General features: G+C 35.4%; 1 protein-coding gene across 5 annotated transcripts in view; it reads left to right on the top strand.

The window, feature by feature from the left end:
* Positions 1 to 17,688, top strand: part of astn1 (astrotactin 1) — a 257,440-nt gene that overhangs the window by 229,308 nt on the left and 10,444 nt on the right. For all 5 annotated transcript variants that reach the window (XM_088598148.1, XM_088598147.1, XM_088598145.1 and 2 more), the window contains one exon: positions 12,719 to 12,854. In XM_088598148.1, the coding sequence (XP_088454274.1) occupies positions 12,719 to 12,854 (136 nt within the window). The remainder of the gene's footprint in view (positions 1 to 12,718; positions 12,855 to 17,688) is intronic.

Below are 17,688 nucleotides of genomic sequence, written 5' to 3'. Positions count from 1 at the left end.
AATCACTACATGGCAAGCCAACTACAAAATACACTAAATGAATTCACCCAATCCAAACCCTTGGATGGAAATAGAGCAGTTAGAATGCAATCAAAAGCACTGTTATCTCAACACCTCTGTCAGCTGGGTGAAAATCAATTAAATTGGTACAGTAATTCTTCACGGACATCCTGTAAATAAACTCTAATCTGGTACAATTCTGACTTTTAAGTCACTGAATCTCTACTTACTTTTAAAACATGGAAACAGAATGGCATCACATGTCTGTAGGATAACAGCTTCACATCATTTGAAAATATGGTACTGACAAGGGAAGTATGGTACTGTACTGGGAGGGAACAATATCTTCAGTATCTTCAATATCTCCAGTTTAAATGGGCGCCAAAATCTAAAATCAATATGATCAATATGGCTTCCTTACTCTGTTCTCCTCCCCATTAATAGCTGATGTGTGGGGAGAGTACTGGTGCACCATTGCTGCCGTCACATCATCCAGGTGGACAGTGGTGGTGGAGGGGAGTCCCCATTACCTGTAAAGTGCTTTGAGTGGAGTGTCCAGAGAAGCACTATACAGTATAAGTATAAACAATTATTATTAATAATTAGAATTATTATCAGGATTAGGGCTGCTTGACTCCAATATACTCCATTCCAGCATTTTTGTACAACAAACTCCTTAATTATTTAAGTGATAATCAATAGAATTCATGTGATAACAGCTTCACATCATTTGAAAATATTATACTGACAAGGGAAGTATGGTACTGTACTGGGAGGGAACAATATCTTCAGTATCTTCAATATCTCCAGTTTAAATGGGCGCCAAAATCTAAAATCAATATGACACATTACAACATACAACCATCTGTACTGATAGAAAAAAATCAATAAAGAATAACTTCTAAGATTTTTTTCCAAATTATACAAACTATTATGCTGTGTCAACTCAACAATATCCCTACCAAATACTTCTGGGCACAAATCTGTAAGAGTACTGTACCTTCTCTATAGTAATACTAACAACTCATTCAGTATAAAGTAAATCATACAGCACATATTTCACAGCACAAAATGTGTAAAATCGGATTAATAGACATAGACAAATGCTCCCATTGTGCACTGGATGCTCCAGAGAACTATTTTCATCCATTTGGTTTTGCCTGCCTATTCATCAGTTTTGAAAAGGCATTGATATAATATCCTATCTTCTGAATATAATATCCCCCCACACTGCTAAAAAATACCATCTTAAACTGGAACTCTAGAAAAACACTAAACATTACAGAATGACCTAGCGTTTTTACAGAATACAGTACATTTCAATGAAGACAATAACCACCTCTACTAAGAAACAAATTGTACACTTTGAAAAAATTTGGGTCCCATTTATTCATACTTTTAAATTTCAACTGCTTATAAAACAAATCTCTCTCACACACGCATATAAGAAAAAGACACAGGAAAAAAGAAGAGGGAAAAAAAAGACATTTTGAATTGAAATGCTTGTAGGCTGGAAATGAGCACAACACTGAATAAGTAGTTCATTGGGATGTGAACATTGTGACTGAAACCAAAACTGTCCAGAATAGCTAACAAATCATCAGTAGCCAAACAGTTGTAGTAGCTAATAGTCATATTTACCAATCAAATCCAACTGATGACTCATGATGTGAGATGTTTCTCCTCATTAACATTGCACTACAAAATGCAGATCTATCAGGATTAACAGTTTGTTCAAAACAAAAAGGGTTTCAGTATAATTGTTTCCGAATCAAGAGGCAGAAGTATTGAATGAAAATGGTGTAACTGCTAAATGTCAAAGGCTTTTGCACAGCAGTGTGTGTATTTGTTTTGCTTAGATAGCCTTGACAAGACTTAATCTGCAAGAGCCAAGATGATGATCGTATAAATCTATTATAATGCCTGTTTTTTAGAGGTTCCTTGGGGAATTTATGATGGTTTCCTTTGTTAACTCCTCTGATGGCTAAGTTGACTTAAAGTTAACAGATAAAGACATTATTAACTGATTAGTTCAGGCCTTTGACAGCATATATAAAATGAATTGATGTTGGTTATGATCTACTGTGTTTGCCAGCAGCCATATCACCTTGCCACTCACAACTGGCAGCCCACTGGAGCTAAACAGGTGTGGGCCTGGTCAGTACCTGGATGGGAGACCACCTGGGAAAAACTAAGGCTGCTGCTGGATGAGGTGTTAGTGGGGCCAGCAGTCTATTTGGGTCCAAATCCCCCCAATATAGTAATGGGAACACTATATGTAAAAAGGTGCCGTCCTTTGGATGAGACATAAACCCAAAGTCCTGACTCTCTGTGGTCATAAAAGATCCCAGGGCGTTTCTCAAAAAGAGTAGATGTGTAACCCTGCCGTCCTGGCCAAATTTCCCATTGGCCCTTGTCAATCATGGCCTCCTAATAATGCCCATCTATGAACTGGCTTCCTTACTCTGTTCTCCTCCCCATTAATAGCTGATGTGTGGGGAGAGTACTGGTGCACCATTGCTGCCGTCACATCATCCAGGTGGACGGTGGTGGTGGAGGGGGGTCCCCATTACCTGTAAAGTGCTTTGAGTGGAGTGTCCAGAGAAGGACTATACAGTATAAGTATAAACAATTATTATTAATAATTAGAATTATTATCAGGATTAGGGCTGCTTGACTCCAATATACTCCATTCCAGCATTTTTGTACAACAAACTCCTTAATTATTTAAGTTATAATCAATAGAATTCATATGAAAATTAAATATTTTAAGGGCCACATGTTAAATAACCATATTTTATTGCTTCACCATCTAAATCAGACTCTGTGATCTTAATATCCAAAATATATGACTTTGTGACACCTGTTTTGATCATAATAAAGGAAAAATCATCTCAGATTTTTGGGGCATATTCCTGTAATACCCAATATATTTGTATTTTCCATCCTGACTGAATTTTATTATGACCTTTACTCTATCTGTTATACTGTAGTCCTGCATAACTGAACAGAGCATGGTATCTGTTTACTACAAGAGTAGTAGAAGTAATGTGATGAATTATTTCAGAGTTTGACTTTAAATTTGCATAATCCTGATACAAAACTATATTAAAACTTTTTTTAATATAATAGTTTCAAGAAGACACATTGGTGTATTATTTATTGCTCTGAGTCAGTGGAATCTGTCTTCAACATCTTATTGAGCAAAGGTTCAGATTAATGGTGTGTGAGATAATATGTAGAAGATAATTTTCTTTTTGCCTTTTGACCTAACACTTTAGGGAACTGATTTTACAACCACAAAGAACAGGCAGGACTGAAGACAAATATTTATTTTACAAATCAGAGACATCGGTGCTTGGGCTTTGGCACTGCCCACCAGGCTCATCAAGAAAGAAGTGTGGTTTGGCAAAGATATTTCCAATTTCAATGAAAGCGAATCTCTCTACAGTGTTCAACACGCTGTATCACTCTGAAACTTCATCAACTCAGAAATTAAACCTAAGAGAAAAATAGAGCAAACAATCTGAAGGGTACCATTAGATGCAAGGCCTGTACCTAATGCAACTCAGGATCACAACTACAAACTACATTTGTAAGTTCATGGTACAGGTTTATGAAATTTCCACATACAGAAATCTCGGGGCACAAGGTAAATTCTGAAATTCAGTTTTATGTAGATAATTCCCCTGTAGATGTATGATGACACCAGTTTTACTGCTTACATGGACATTAAAAGAAATGTTGATATTTTTTGGTGGTATGATTAGTATCTATCAGTGATCACATCATGTACTGTATCACAGTCCCTTGTTGGTTTTCAAAAAGTACATTTTAGCAGATTTGTGAAACTAGTGATTTGTTAAAACAATAAATAAGATTGTGAAGAAATTATAGTAGCAGAATTTTACTGTTGTTCTTGGATCATAAGCGAAGGACCAGAATGAAAGCATGATTTCAAGGAGAAACTGCAATGTGTACTTTGTGATTTTTTTAGGATCATTTAAAACAGAATTGTATGCCTTAGGCATTATGGCAGGCATTATATCCATCAGTGTTTTCACAGAAAGAATTACTGCACAGGTATTTCATTTCTTATAAATTCAAGAGACCTGTTTTCATAATATTTCTTCAATTATCTTGTCTTATTGGAGCAAAATCAACTTTCTATCAGTTACATACAGTACAGTACTGCTTAAGATGTTATTTTTCAGCACGTTTTTCATTTATGAAGGTTTTGTGCAAAAGAAAGGATGACTTACATGTATTAATTTAGTGCAATACTACTTTTTCACAGTGCAATAGTTTTATGAGTAAAATCTGTGATTTGTATGCTGTTTAATAACAAGGACAAGTACAAACATTTTTGATTTACAATAGATGGTTCTGTACAATAGATGTGGTTTTTAGATTAGATGCATGTGTAATGGAAGCGTTGATATGACAGCTGTTTGTTTCTTCATTGTCGGTGTAGCTTCTCAATTTATATTTATCTTTACAGCCATGTAGTTTGATTAACTTTTCAGTGGGGCTGCTGGCACAGAAGGGTTGGTGCATCTACTGTAATACAGGTGGGTGCTGGGCATCAGCAGCAGTTGATGTCCTCTCCTGTATGGAAAGCACTTTGAGATCCTTCAGGGTTCAAGGAATTATTTTGAAAAGTCTGGGGATCTGATCTATTATGCAAAGCCTAGAGTTGTTGGTTTTATGAATTTTCATACAGTTGATGTTGGCAGATCTGCCTGTGCTCTGAGGAAATAGCTTGGATAAAGGTCAGAATATGTGGGACACCAAAGTAGCACCAATATTGATGTTGATGCTGTTGAGAATCACTTGATACACAAGCAGGGGGAGGCTGGCATTTTAAAGATACTTAACTCCATTACATATTCCCCTTCGGAATTTCCAGACATTTCTGGCCTCCCTGGCATACAGATGACTCTTTAATAAATAAGGTCATGTTAGAGATTAAAACCAGTAAGTAAGCTATTATGTAAAAGAAGATGATTTTTTAATAAAATTGAAAACATGATAAGGACCATTTTGAAATAAATCTAGTCACCTACAGTATGTCTGATTAAAAAATGTCTTTATTTATTTAGCTTCTGATTTATTGATTCATTGAAAGATCAAATGCTCAATGTTACTGTGATCTTTGTTATGAGTACTCAAAAGTCAAACAGGCATCGCCAGTTGGGCATTCTTGAAACAGTGAATTTGATGAATGGCTGGAAAGAGTAATTTAACAAAATCCAATTGAATGCAGTCTAAAGCGGTCACATTACCAAATCGGTGACGTTCATTGGTGAGGTAGGTACAGTGATTGTATCAAAGACTGTAGGAAAATGAAAGCAGATTGAAGTGTTTTCTTCATGTTGCCCAGGGTAGGTGTCCAGCTATTGAAACCTCTTTACCTCAGTTACAATTAGGATTTTATTTCCCCTGCTGCACTCAACAAGATAATATTTTCCATGTGGGAGTTTAAGTCTGTTAATCATTTTTAGGTGAGAACTGCCAAGAATCAATACAATACAAACTTCCCAGTGTTGTCTTCTATCTCTCACCCTTTCTTAGTATCAAATGGGACAATTAGAGCCAGATGTTGTTTGTTGAGTCTAGTCTTTTGAAATCTGCCAAAAGTGCTGATACCTAGCAGTTACTGGTATAACAGAACTGGTGATAGTCCCAGCAGCTTGGAATAGTGAGGAAATTAATTTGCCAATTTCAGGTTGAAACATTTATCGGTTTATGAACAATAGAGCCTCTGTGTATGTGTGTGTCCAGAGAGCAATATGTTTTGCTAAATTACACCGTTAAACAATATTCCCAACACGATAACGTAGGTAAGATTTTTTTTCTTTTCACAAATTAGACTTTTTTTACATTAGAAACCCATTGTATTTGGATGGGCCATTTGTGTGTTGACCACATGTCATGTCAACTTGTGACTATGAGGTGAATAAGGATGTAAAGGCAGATTCCTCTCACCCGCCCGCCTTCACGTCTTTAACATGCAATAGGTTATACAGCCCCATGCAGGAGGTCAGCTCCAACTGGAGGATCTCTCACAGACAACACCAGTCTTTCAAGCTTCCTGCAGGAAGCAGGGCTGCTGTGTGACAGGACAAACAATGTCCTGGACAACTTATCCCAACCCTTCCATCCTTCGCCACAGTTAGCTGGTAACATGACCCAGGCTCAAAGCTGGGACACCTGAATTGCAGAGCTCTGCTTGCTCTCAGGCAAGCACCCTTAACACCTGAGCCATTCACTGTCAAGACGCATTATCTTGGGCAGCAGACTGTTTGGCACTGAGCTGCGCTGTACTGTACTGTATATCATTAGGACATTTTAGGATGAAGACAGCTTTATGACATGCTGGTCTGTGGACATCTTTTCACTGATCTTAATTGAAACACCTAATAATAATAATAATAATAATAATAATAATAATAATAATAATAATAATAATAATAATAATCCCTTATACGTATATAGTGCTTTTCTGGACACTCCATTCAAAGCAACTCCCCTCCACCACCACCAATATGTAGCACCTCAGTCTTTTTGCAGCTAAGCAGGAAGACTACAAGAATATTTTTTGTGTGAAAAAAGAAGACAGTACACCTCACTGGGAAGGAGTGTCTTCACTAGATTGAGAAGCGTACTAGATGGCAGAGATATTAGATTTAGACTTTCTTGAAAACATACTGTAGTCATATTAACCTTCAGTACTTCTATAGTGGTGAACGTGTGCTCAATTTATCACACTAAAAAGAAAAAAACATTAGTTACATTTCACATAATTGTAAACACACTTTATTATTATGGTAATATTTCATGTTAACAATATTTGTGCTGATGTCACAGACAACTAAAACAAAAAAAACTGTGAGTTGGAAAAGTGGTAAATATTCTATAGTAGAAAAGCACATACTGTACTGTATACAGTACAGCAGGGGTGTAGCGAGAGGGGTGGATATACAGTAGCTTTGCCACCCTATTTTAGGTGTTACCTAAAATTCCATACCAAGAAAAACATAAACTTAGGAACCAGTTACAGTGTGTTTTAAATGTGTTTTTGGAGTGTACTGTACCTGTAGCCTATACTTTAAATGGCTAGTGTGGCAGATCATTGTAGATAATTGTTGTGCAGCAAAGTAAATGTTTTTTTTGTTTCTTGGCTCTTTGACTTGCTTCTCAGTTCTGCCTGTGGAGTAAAACTGCGGTTAATAATGTAACTGGTGTACAGAAGAATAGCGGTACATCTTTAAATAGTACATCGTACAGTATTTTAGAAGGAAAATAATTATCTGTAAAAATGCCACCCGCATACTGTATGTATTCCTGGCACCCTTGTGACACTCTAAATATAATTTTAGATAATTTTGCATTTATTTTTCTCTTGAAAGTTATGTTACAATATAAATGTAAAATAAATTCTGATGTAATTTCTCTGGATTCCAGGCTGTAAAGCCACAAAATGTGTTACTTTGAAAAGTGTGTAGTTTCTGTAGGCACTATATCTCAAGTGTAGCTTTTTCATAACAAGGGATTACACATAGAGTTGGATGGGTGCTCAGTTCAAATTTAAAAATGAAATCTCAAAATAAAATGTAACAATTCAGGGGCAATAGTTCCTGTATGCTTTGCATCAATGCCATCAACCCCAGTTTTGATAAAAGAACAAAACATCTTTATCGTCTTCTTTGAATATTTTGTAAGATGTCCAAGTGTTTTGAAATAGCACCTGTCAGAGACTTAAAAATACTTTGTTTTGGTTCCATATCCTCCGTTTTCAGTCTGTCAGGCAAAGTAAAGTACGATTTCAATGAATGTTTCTAATTAGGAGAAAAAAGAAACTTTGTTTTCTGATCTTTAAGGTGAATAGATGATGGGTTTGGATAACAATGAATTAGACCTGTGCCAATCTGAAATGAATCAGGCCTGTTTTCTGTTATACACTGCTGCTGTCTTCCATGCTTTGTTTTTCACTCTTCTAAATCCTTATAGGATGTGAAATTACCTGCATAGTCCTGCGTATGTGTTTATAAGAAAACGAAATAGTTTATATAATATATACATCTAAGATGACGTATTTTATTGTAAATGTTTTTACGAAGTAAAGAAACAATGTGTGTCTAAACTGCTATACTTAATTAAAAAATGTGAAGTGTGTTGAATTCTGTACAGGTTTGTCGTACTGTACATGTGGATATAACATTAATTAAAATGTATGTAAACAAAATGTTGAATCAGAACATAAGCGTAATAAGTTTAGTTTGGTGCCTTAGAGATCACACCACACTCCTTTTATTAATTCGGCATGAGGGCTGTTTTGCACAAAAGGGCTATGGTATGACCTATTTATTTAATATATTTAATAGAGGATAATCTACTGTATTCCAGCGAACCTTGAAAATGGAAGGATGTTTGTAATCTGAACAGTGCAATAATAACATAATAGAGTTACTCAAACAAAATAATTAGGAGAGTTTTCTTTATCTTTGGCAGATTTTATTTCTGCTTAACAGTTGTCCCTTTATTATGTGTGTATGCAGTATTAAAATGTTATTTTAAATACTGTACAGTATGTGCTTCCATAACAAACTATTACATAACAGTCATTTAAGTGACTAAATATAATTTATACAGAAAGTACAGTTGATTTTGAAATGCCATAACAGCTGACCTTTTCACCTTTTGTCAGCTGCAAATTAAGACATCAATTAAACTAGATACTAAAAATAAACAGAGTACATCTATACAGTTCTCTATTGTTGGGTTTCCATTAAGGACACCAAATCAGTCTTTGATTTCGTAAGTGCCCATCAACAGCTTTCTGTTTTGCTGGCCTCCGTACTAACCAGCTCAGATCCAAGTCAATATTCATTTTCTCTGCTCCTTCTGTGACTCTTCAGATTTTAAATTTGTGCTCGATTAACCTGGTTAAATATTGTAGAAAAAGGCCACCACCACTGTCTCCTGGGAAGTTAAATGGAGACCCTGAAATTTTCCTTTTTACATTTCTTTTTAGGTAAGGCAATGCAGAAAGTGATTTTCCATCTGCTGAAAGATACATTATGTTACTATGCAACAGAATCTTCTTATTCTACATTAATCAGTACATAAATCAGGTACTGTACATACAATATTAAATAATGTGCCAATCGACAAAGTTCTTATTCTTATTGATGTTTACAAGTAATATGTTCCATTAATAATTGTGTATAATTGTGTATCCAGCCTGTACATTGCAACATGTGTTGCTGCCCAATAATATCTACAATTTTCTTTTTAAAATGTGTTTTCTGATCCAGTTTTTTCTTTTTTTAATAGTTCATAGGATTTTCTTGAACAATGTCCCTTCGGCATGGATAACAGCAGACAAAACCGATTTCATCCAGCTGTTTGAAATCGAAATCATTACCGATTTTTGCTGCACTGTATATATGTCTTGGAAACCCTCTTCTCACATTTTTTGTGCTTTCATCCTGCCTCTGCCTCATCTCCTTCTTTGTACCCAACCCTACTGCAGGTTAACTCTTCTCTCTGAAGGGGCTCTGAGCCTCCTCATCCTATGACCAGGAGGCTGTTCCTTAAATGTGAACTTCCATTCCCAATTTCCCAGTCAGGTTATTAAATCTGGTTGACAGATTAATTGAATTGATGGTGTTGTGAAATTTGACAAATTTTGACCAAGTGTAAAATTGTGAGCTCGGTGACAGTACTGTATGGTTGGCACATAATGGTTTGGCTTGGTATGTTATTATAGCAGGGAGGTTGTTTGATGACTTGCAGTGGCAGCATTGCTCACAGTTGCATTCTAGAGTTGCTTCTCTTCTTTGAAGCTGACATGATATTTTAACACTGGTATGCTTGTTACAAATGATCCAACATTGTAACATTGCATTGTATTGGAATTATAGATCATCTGCTTATGTCATAGCACAGCAAATACAATCACGCCCTGATAACATTAAGAACACATCAAGACAAATATGAAAATCTATATGGTCTCGAAGTAATTTATCTTAAAAAGTAAACACATAATGTAAAAATAGACGTTTAAACATCTCAGAAATCATACCTGGAAATGTGTTAACCTTCACATGTGTACAACATTTGCACAATGCTACCAAAATACTTTGTGTAGAGTACAATTCTATCAGTGTAACAGCTTGTGTTTTATGGGCTTAATGTCCTTTCAAGTCAGCTGTATTTTCTTTTAATATGTTGTCTTTTAGTTATTTTCTTTTTCCCTTTTCTTATAGTTTTGATTTCCATACTATACAAAATCACCTTCTGCCTTCCTTTGAGAAACCTAATTTTCTTAAGGTAACATAAAAGGTAATAAAAAGGAAGACACTGAGAAGCAAAACTAATATTCTTTCCCATTCATCGTGTCTTTTATTTATTAATTCATCTGAGGCTTTCATCCAAAGCATCTTAAACATACAGTATGTTTATTTATACTCGTAAGCATTTTACTGAAACAACCCCAGAAGAAACTTTTGCATGCTCAGTAAACTGTTTTTAATGGTATGCTGTAAATGGTTAGTTTGTCAAGTAATTGTCTAAGCTGAATCAGCAGAAAGGAATGTAAGTGATATGCAAATAAAGACAAGCCATAACAATCTACTGTAATTTAACTTGGGAACGCATTATTCAGCTTTCATACCAGTAGTTTTTCACAGTCATGCGGTTTTGTGTTCTACAGTTTCATCTATAGACATTTGCATCCATATTTAACTTCTTTGTTTTTGCTTGTTTTGTAGTTTACAATTACGTCATGAAAAGCAAGCTGATTTGATTCCTGGAAATATGTTAATGTAAAAAAAATAATCATTGTGAACTTGTGAAGCAAGATGGAAAACAAATGAGCTGCCAGTGTGCTGTTTCATGCATGGTGTTCGATGTGTCTGTCAGGGTGACATTTTGTTCCATTACTTCAGGAATCGTTGAAGGAAAGGAAAACACTGCATTGACAACTTGGTTACTGTACAAATCAGTTTTAATGTTTATATCTACAGTACATTTTAGCGATCAGTGTATTCATTCTCAATCTGAAGGACTTTTAAAAAATGCTGTTCTTTTCAGGATAACGAGTAAAACTTCATCTTACAATCCAGAAGCCTGCACCCATTCTACTCTTCAGACATTGAAGCTATCATTTGGGTTATAAGTATTCACCACCGTGTTTGCAGTTGAAGTTTAATGAAACATCAGATATAGGATGTTAGAATTCAATTGCAGAGGTATTTGAAAAAAATCTGCTGGGACATTATATCAGAGTAATACTTTATATTTGGTGCTGCAAAAACCATTTATAAATCTGTTATAACCTGTAACATACAGCCATCTAGAATGCACTAGGTGTCTGTAAAGGTATAAAGGTGACGTGTGGCATCTCGTTCTTATTTCTTTACTGATTGTCTAAAGGAAGGACTGCACTACAGCAGTAACACTGCCAGTTAGTGTAGTGAAGACTTAAATATCCCAACCATCGTGCTGTTGCACACTGGTGTATTGTCAGTCAAAGTGAGGTGTGCATGTAAAATAAAAGTTATTTTTTGTTATTTTAAAAATAAAAAAATAGATTGTGATTGTGATTAATAAATACCATTTTAAAAATCCAAAAATTAATCATTAAAATCCAGAATACTTAATTGAAACCTCAATAGGGTATTTAGAATGTTGGCTTTTTTTGATCATGAATGGGGTGGTTAAAATGATTTTTTACATTATTTTTGGCTTCTGAGAGAGATGTGTGGTCAGATTTAATACTTTTTTACAAAGTGTACCAGTGGAAAAATTGAAATTGGAATTAAGTGTACCTTTAGAGTGGCAGTGTGTGGCCAACAGAAAAATCAGTACTATGGGGAATCAAAATTAAATGTTTCTAAATTTTTTCAGCTTCCAAAAATAAATCGTGAAACACTAAAAAGTCTTTCCATTGCGAGTAAAAACGACACATCCCAGAAATCCACGGTTCTGCATCCTTGGATCTTGCAGGTCCCGCCCAGACTTGGTGTTTTATAAGCACTTATAAGCACTTATACTAAGATTTGTTCGGTCATACTGTATGTGGTTTAGTGTTTTTAATTTGAACCTTGCAAGTGTTCATGGGAAATGTAGTTAAAATAAACATCCAACTATAATTATATAATATACCTGTAAATATATTATGTCAATATAAAAAAAAATGAATTATTATTGTTAATAACATTCAGAAATGTTATTATATTTGAGTTATTTTCATTTTCAACAAGTAAAATTTAACTTTAGTGACAGAATTCCATATTACAGTAAGTGAATTTAAAGAAGCAGGGTTCTAGTGCATGAATGTTATAGTACAGTACTTCAAAGACAGAAATAGACTAAAAAAAACTAAATGGAACACAAGTACCACCCATCAATCTTCTTTGAGCAGTAAAGAGCTGAATAAAGCATGTTGAACAGGACTGTTGTGTATATCGCAGTGCATTTTCCACTAGCTTGAATTGTGATGTGGATTTTAGATGTCCGGATCTGTATAAAAAGAATATAAACCATGTATCAGTATCCTGGTAATAAATACATTACTTGTTTATATAACAAGTCAGATTGGTCTTTTATATAAAAGTTGAATTAATGCATATGTGAGTATTAAGATTTACAAAATGTCATTCGCAACACAAATTTGAATTGTTACTATAATGTGTTTGTTTCGTTTCAGAGACTATGCTGAGTTTCGTGGATGATATTCTGTCTGGGGCCAAGTCTCCATGTGTGATGCTGGGAGACATTCCTGACCTTCTCACTTCTGCCATCAGCATGATAGTCCGCTGCCTGGAGCCAGACAACACGTACATGTATGTCACCAAAAACAAACTGTTGCACATTATTGGATATTTTGTGCTAGGTTATGAGTCATAGTCTTGATGTGAAATGTTGTCACTGCCATTTTAGGATAGTGTCTGTAGGACCTCCTATATAAGACTTTCTCTGTTTATATGTGTTTTTCTTCATGAAAAATAAACCCTTATATTGAGGTATACTAAATGTAATGCACCTATAGAGTAGCTAATGCCAATAACAGATATGGGAACTGAAAGATCAATATATTAATGCAATTCAGGGACCAGAATGGTTACAAACAAGAGGAGGCCATGCAGCATAATGTTTTAGACTTCATATATTCAAAAGAGTAGGTGAAAGACGTGTTTGAGATGTGATTTCAATTATGCTTAAATAAAGGCAAATTGCACTTTGTTTAAAATTATCTGTCCATAATGTAACCTGAATGTAAAATGATAAAGATTTTAAATGTTCATTACTTACTTCTAGGTTTGTGTCTGTGTGTCCCATCCTCTGCAGTTTGCATAGTGAGAATCAATTTCGAAAGCAAGATGTGACACAATCCAAATGTCTTTTTGAATACACAAAAGAGAATAGAATCACATACAGTATTTCAGTACCCTTAACTACAATATTCATGTGGTTTATATTCAGCCAGGGAAAACACAGTCTAACAAATACACAATGAATAATACAGGAAATGAAGGATGCTGGTTCTGTGGTTACCTCCAGCATAGCACAGACATAATATACACTGATATACAGTATGCATGGATATGTCATACTGCAGTCATGCAGTATCTTACTGCATGCTAAGCAGATTATTTTGACAATGCCAATAGGTCGTTTGCTTAAAGAGCTAGGCTGGAAATAGCCATCATAAGGGATTTACATAGGACTTTGAGTGTGGGATATGAATGTGAAAGATGACTTGCAGCTTATGGGAATCTTTGTAAAAATGTAACTAATTAAAGGTGTGATGGTGATAAAGTTGTGTTGTAATGATGGTAAACACAGTAGTGAGCTGTGGCAGTACTGTGAACAGATACTGTAAACTTGAATATAGTTCAAGAAAACAGTATAGTATGTGCTGTAGTTTTACATATCAGACAACAGGTGGTAGTCTTGGTAATGGTAATAAGCACTGGTGTGCTACCAAACATCATTTGATGTTTTTTTATTTGTAAATATAAAAATATAAGAGGAAGTCATTTAAAAATATAAGAGGAAGTGACTTAACACGCTTGTCTGCTTTTCAATATTTTATGCCGTGTGTTTTCGTGAGAAGGTGTGAGGTATGAGTATTCTTTCGGATTTTCCTGTATAACATGTCTTTCACGTAATCTGTAGAATAAACAAGAGGTAGGTAAAGTTTGAGTGATACGGTTTAAATAAGATAAAAGGACACTGACATCTCCGGACTTACTCAGAAGATGTCGACAGTGAAGAATAGTGACGTAATGCTAAGTCGGTGAACAGCCTGCAGGGCAGTCATCCAGTAAAAAAAAAAAATTATACTGTGATGTTTGTACATGTTTATGCATAGGAATGACTCAGTCGATAGCACAGACCTTAATCGATAACATGACCACTTACATAACAAGTGAGGAAAGATGTTCATTTGTTTTTGAAGAGCTTTAACATATATACACTGTACAGTATATAACATTTATACCGTATGTATATAACAAGCCTGTGTACACCATAAAGGGTGTCCACAGAATGGTTTAGAACTTTAAAGGCTTTTTTTTTAGACTAATTTCTGGAACACACACGTCATGTCTTATGTATCAGAATCAGAAAGGGTCCCAGTTTCGCCTTTGTACGACGAAAACCCGGGTTTGTCAAATCTGCTGCAAACCTGGGTTTTTGAAGTGCGAAACATGTTTGACTAAAAAGATGAAGGCTAGGTTTAAATAAGGCACCCAGTAAGGGGAAAAACATAGTTATCCCAGGGAATGGTAGGGTCTCTGTTGTACTGGCTGACAGTTATCCTTTGGCTTTTATCCGTCTCCTTTGGCATGGTGCACCCTAGCAGCCATCCCACAAATCCCAACCTGCACATGTGAAGGCATTTATCTTGTGGAAGGTTCATAAACTAAGAATCCAGACTGGAAAGATTAGACTGAAGGAAAAAAAGAATGGGTTTAAGACTTTGCCCCTAAAATGCTTTTGATGTATTGTGGAGACCCTTTCCCATCCTCAGGTTACACCCATTATGAGAACCACACACACACACAATTTCTTTATATAATATTGGCATTGACCAGCATTTTTCCCAGCAGGTCGTTCATCATGCTTTCAGAACCTTGCAGTGCAGAATTATTTAAAGCCCTTTTCTCATCAGACACTTGCAAAGACTGTAATGCAAAGAGACTCCAGGACAGTCCTCTCAGTACTTTAATAATCCGCACAGGTGACAATTATACATGATAAAATAAGAGTTTGCTGTTTTTTCTCTTTGGCATTTTTTGAGATGTGAAGCAACATTGAAAAGGGGATGTAGTTGAATCCTCTTGTAAAAAAAGGTTATTACACTGGTCCCAATTACAACGTTTATTATTTTAGAGTTCAGTTAAAATGCAAAACTGTTATGTTATTGGATTAGCCACTAAATATTGATGTTTTCCCAAATCAAATGAGCTCAAAACAGGGAGTTTCTGCCCTCTTCAGAGCCTTCCAGTGACACTTGGTATGGTATTATGATAATTCTGTTATCACAGTCATTCGTTTCTGTTTTCATTGAACATACGCAATTCTTTGCCCTTTGGGGACAGGAAACGGTTCATTTTATGCAGCAGTGCTCATAACAGACAGTGTGAAGCCGCTGTGGGACTGTGAGACACGGACAAGAGAATTATTCAGATCCATACATTTCAATTTTAGAAGGCAGTGGCGTGCCACTTCTCAATGTGGAAAAGTACAGATAGCAGTTATTTATCATAATGGCCACTAGATGGAGACATAATTCAAGATTAGCTTTATCAGTTTGATTATAACCTTGAATGGTGGATACTCTTATACCAAGAGACATTGTTGTTTCCATAAAAATAGCGTGCATGAGAGATATTATTATGACTCCTGTGTTTTACTGGTGGAAGTGTTGCATTCAGAAATAGAATGGTGTTTTGTTTTTTACATGTTGAAAATTATTTCTGGATTGTGTCAGAATTGCATAGCTAAGACATAAAAGAGCAATTAAAAGCAATGTGCAGTTAATTTGTTTTTATAGATATATTTTCACGGCTGAACTGAACGCCCTCATTCATCCTACTAATTGGTAAAATGTAAAGATACATAGTGCCCATAATTCCTTCTCTGTCGCTGTGAATGTCTAGATATTTTCAAAATCTGTTGTTCTCCTGCCATGTACAGTACAGTATACATAATTTAGGTTGACTTTGAGTTTGAGTTTAGAATAAAGTCATTATCACATTGAAAAAATCTTCACCCATCAACCTGCACTCATGAATATAGTATGCTCCTTCTCGAATGTGCCTTGTATTCTTGAAAGTACAGCATGTTCTGATTTTCCTCCAAAACAACAGCACACCTTCTCTTTACCATCTCCCAGTTTAACTGTAGGTACTAAAGAACATTTTACGAGCACTAACAATGCACAGCAAGAAAAATGTGTTGAGGAATGTTTGTTAAGCGCTTAGGCATGAAATGTTTTGGCTTAACCTGCTTGGCTGAGGGCCAAACACCTGGCCACAGAACGAGACCATTAGGATGACTGGGCAGAGTGAGGAGTTAACCAAGGAGTAGCTGCAAGGGTGTAGATGGAGTGGAGGAAGGATGCAGAAGGATGAATGTAAGGAAGAGAAGTGTTCAGCAATGTGTAATGTGTTTAAGTGACATCATGGAGGACCTTAGACTAGCATAACATAGTACAGTAAAAAAAACTCCATGTTGACAATTTCACCGTGTGAACATTTAATGTGTCCATAACACTGATTTAAAGCACTGCATTTCATTGTTCTGATGCCTTTTGGTGCCCAGCAATTGCTTTATATACAGTACATTGTATAACATTAAACATTTATAAAAAAACACAACAAATGATGTTGGTTCCAAAACTCGTTAGTTGCATTTTCAATGTCGCTGATACTGTACGTGTCTTTGTATATAATTGTTATCAACATCTTTTGATCCACTACTGTGCAAACGTCTCCACAAAATTTTGATTTCAAATTCTTAGTTTGGTATTCTTGTAATTTCTTATTCAATTGGATCTATTCTAATGCATCTCAAGTCCACCACTGACCAGAATGTCCAGTTCTTTGCTCTTAAACTTCATGAACATGTGACAGATCTTTGTTTTCATGTACTTTCTAAGTGCATGCATATTACACCTTGTACACTAAAGTCATACTCATTTTAGGAGGGCTTTTTTCAATTTGATTTATCTGAAACACATTAAACTGAGTCTTGGACTTGGGTCTTATCTTTTAAATAGCAACATCTAATAACAAAAAGTCTTAGCAGTTGTGCCAAGCTTGGATTGTATCTTGTTATGAAGTGGGAAAATATTAAAATTAACAATTGCCTTTTTCCACATTTTTAAAATCCGAGCAAGTAAGAGTATTTTCTTGGGCTTTCTGCCATGTTAAGAGAATTGCAGTATACAAATTGTCAGCAATTACTGAGCTGACAACTGAGTCAAATCTGTGGCACTTTGAGAATGTTCAGAGAACACAATTGTGCAATGTTAGGAAGAGTGTTTTTCAAGTGTTTTTTTTTTATCTTTGTGTGTTTCTACTTTGCAAATTAGCATTTTCAAACTGAATTAGCCATGTTATTGTTCTGAGTCCATGGATGTTAGCTAAATTGATTTGGATTTAACGA

The sequence above is a fragment of the Lepisosteus platostomus genome, chromosome 11 (genome assembly GCF_059453375.1).
Source record: "Lepisosteus platostomus isolate fLepPlt1 chromosome 11, fLepPlt1.hap1, whole genome shotgun sequence".
NCBI lineage: Eukaryota > Metazoa > Chordata > Actinopteri > Semionotiformes > Lepisosteidae > Lepisosteus > Lepisosteus platostomus.
The sequence above is the reverse complement of the archived record's forward strand: the minus strand, read 5'-3'. Positions and strand labels throughout refer to the sequence as shown.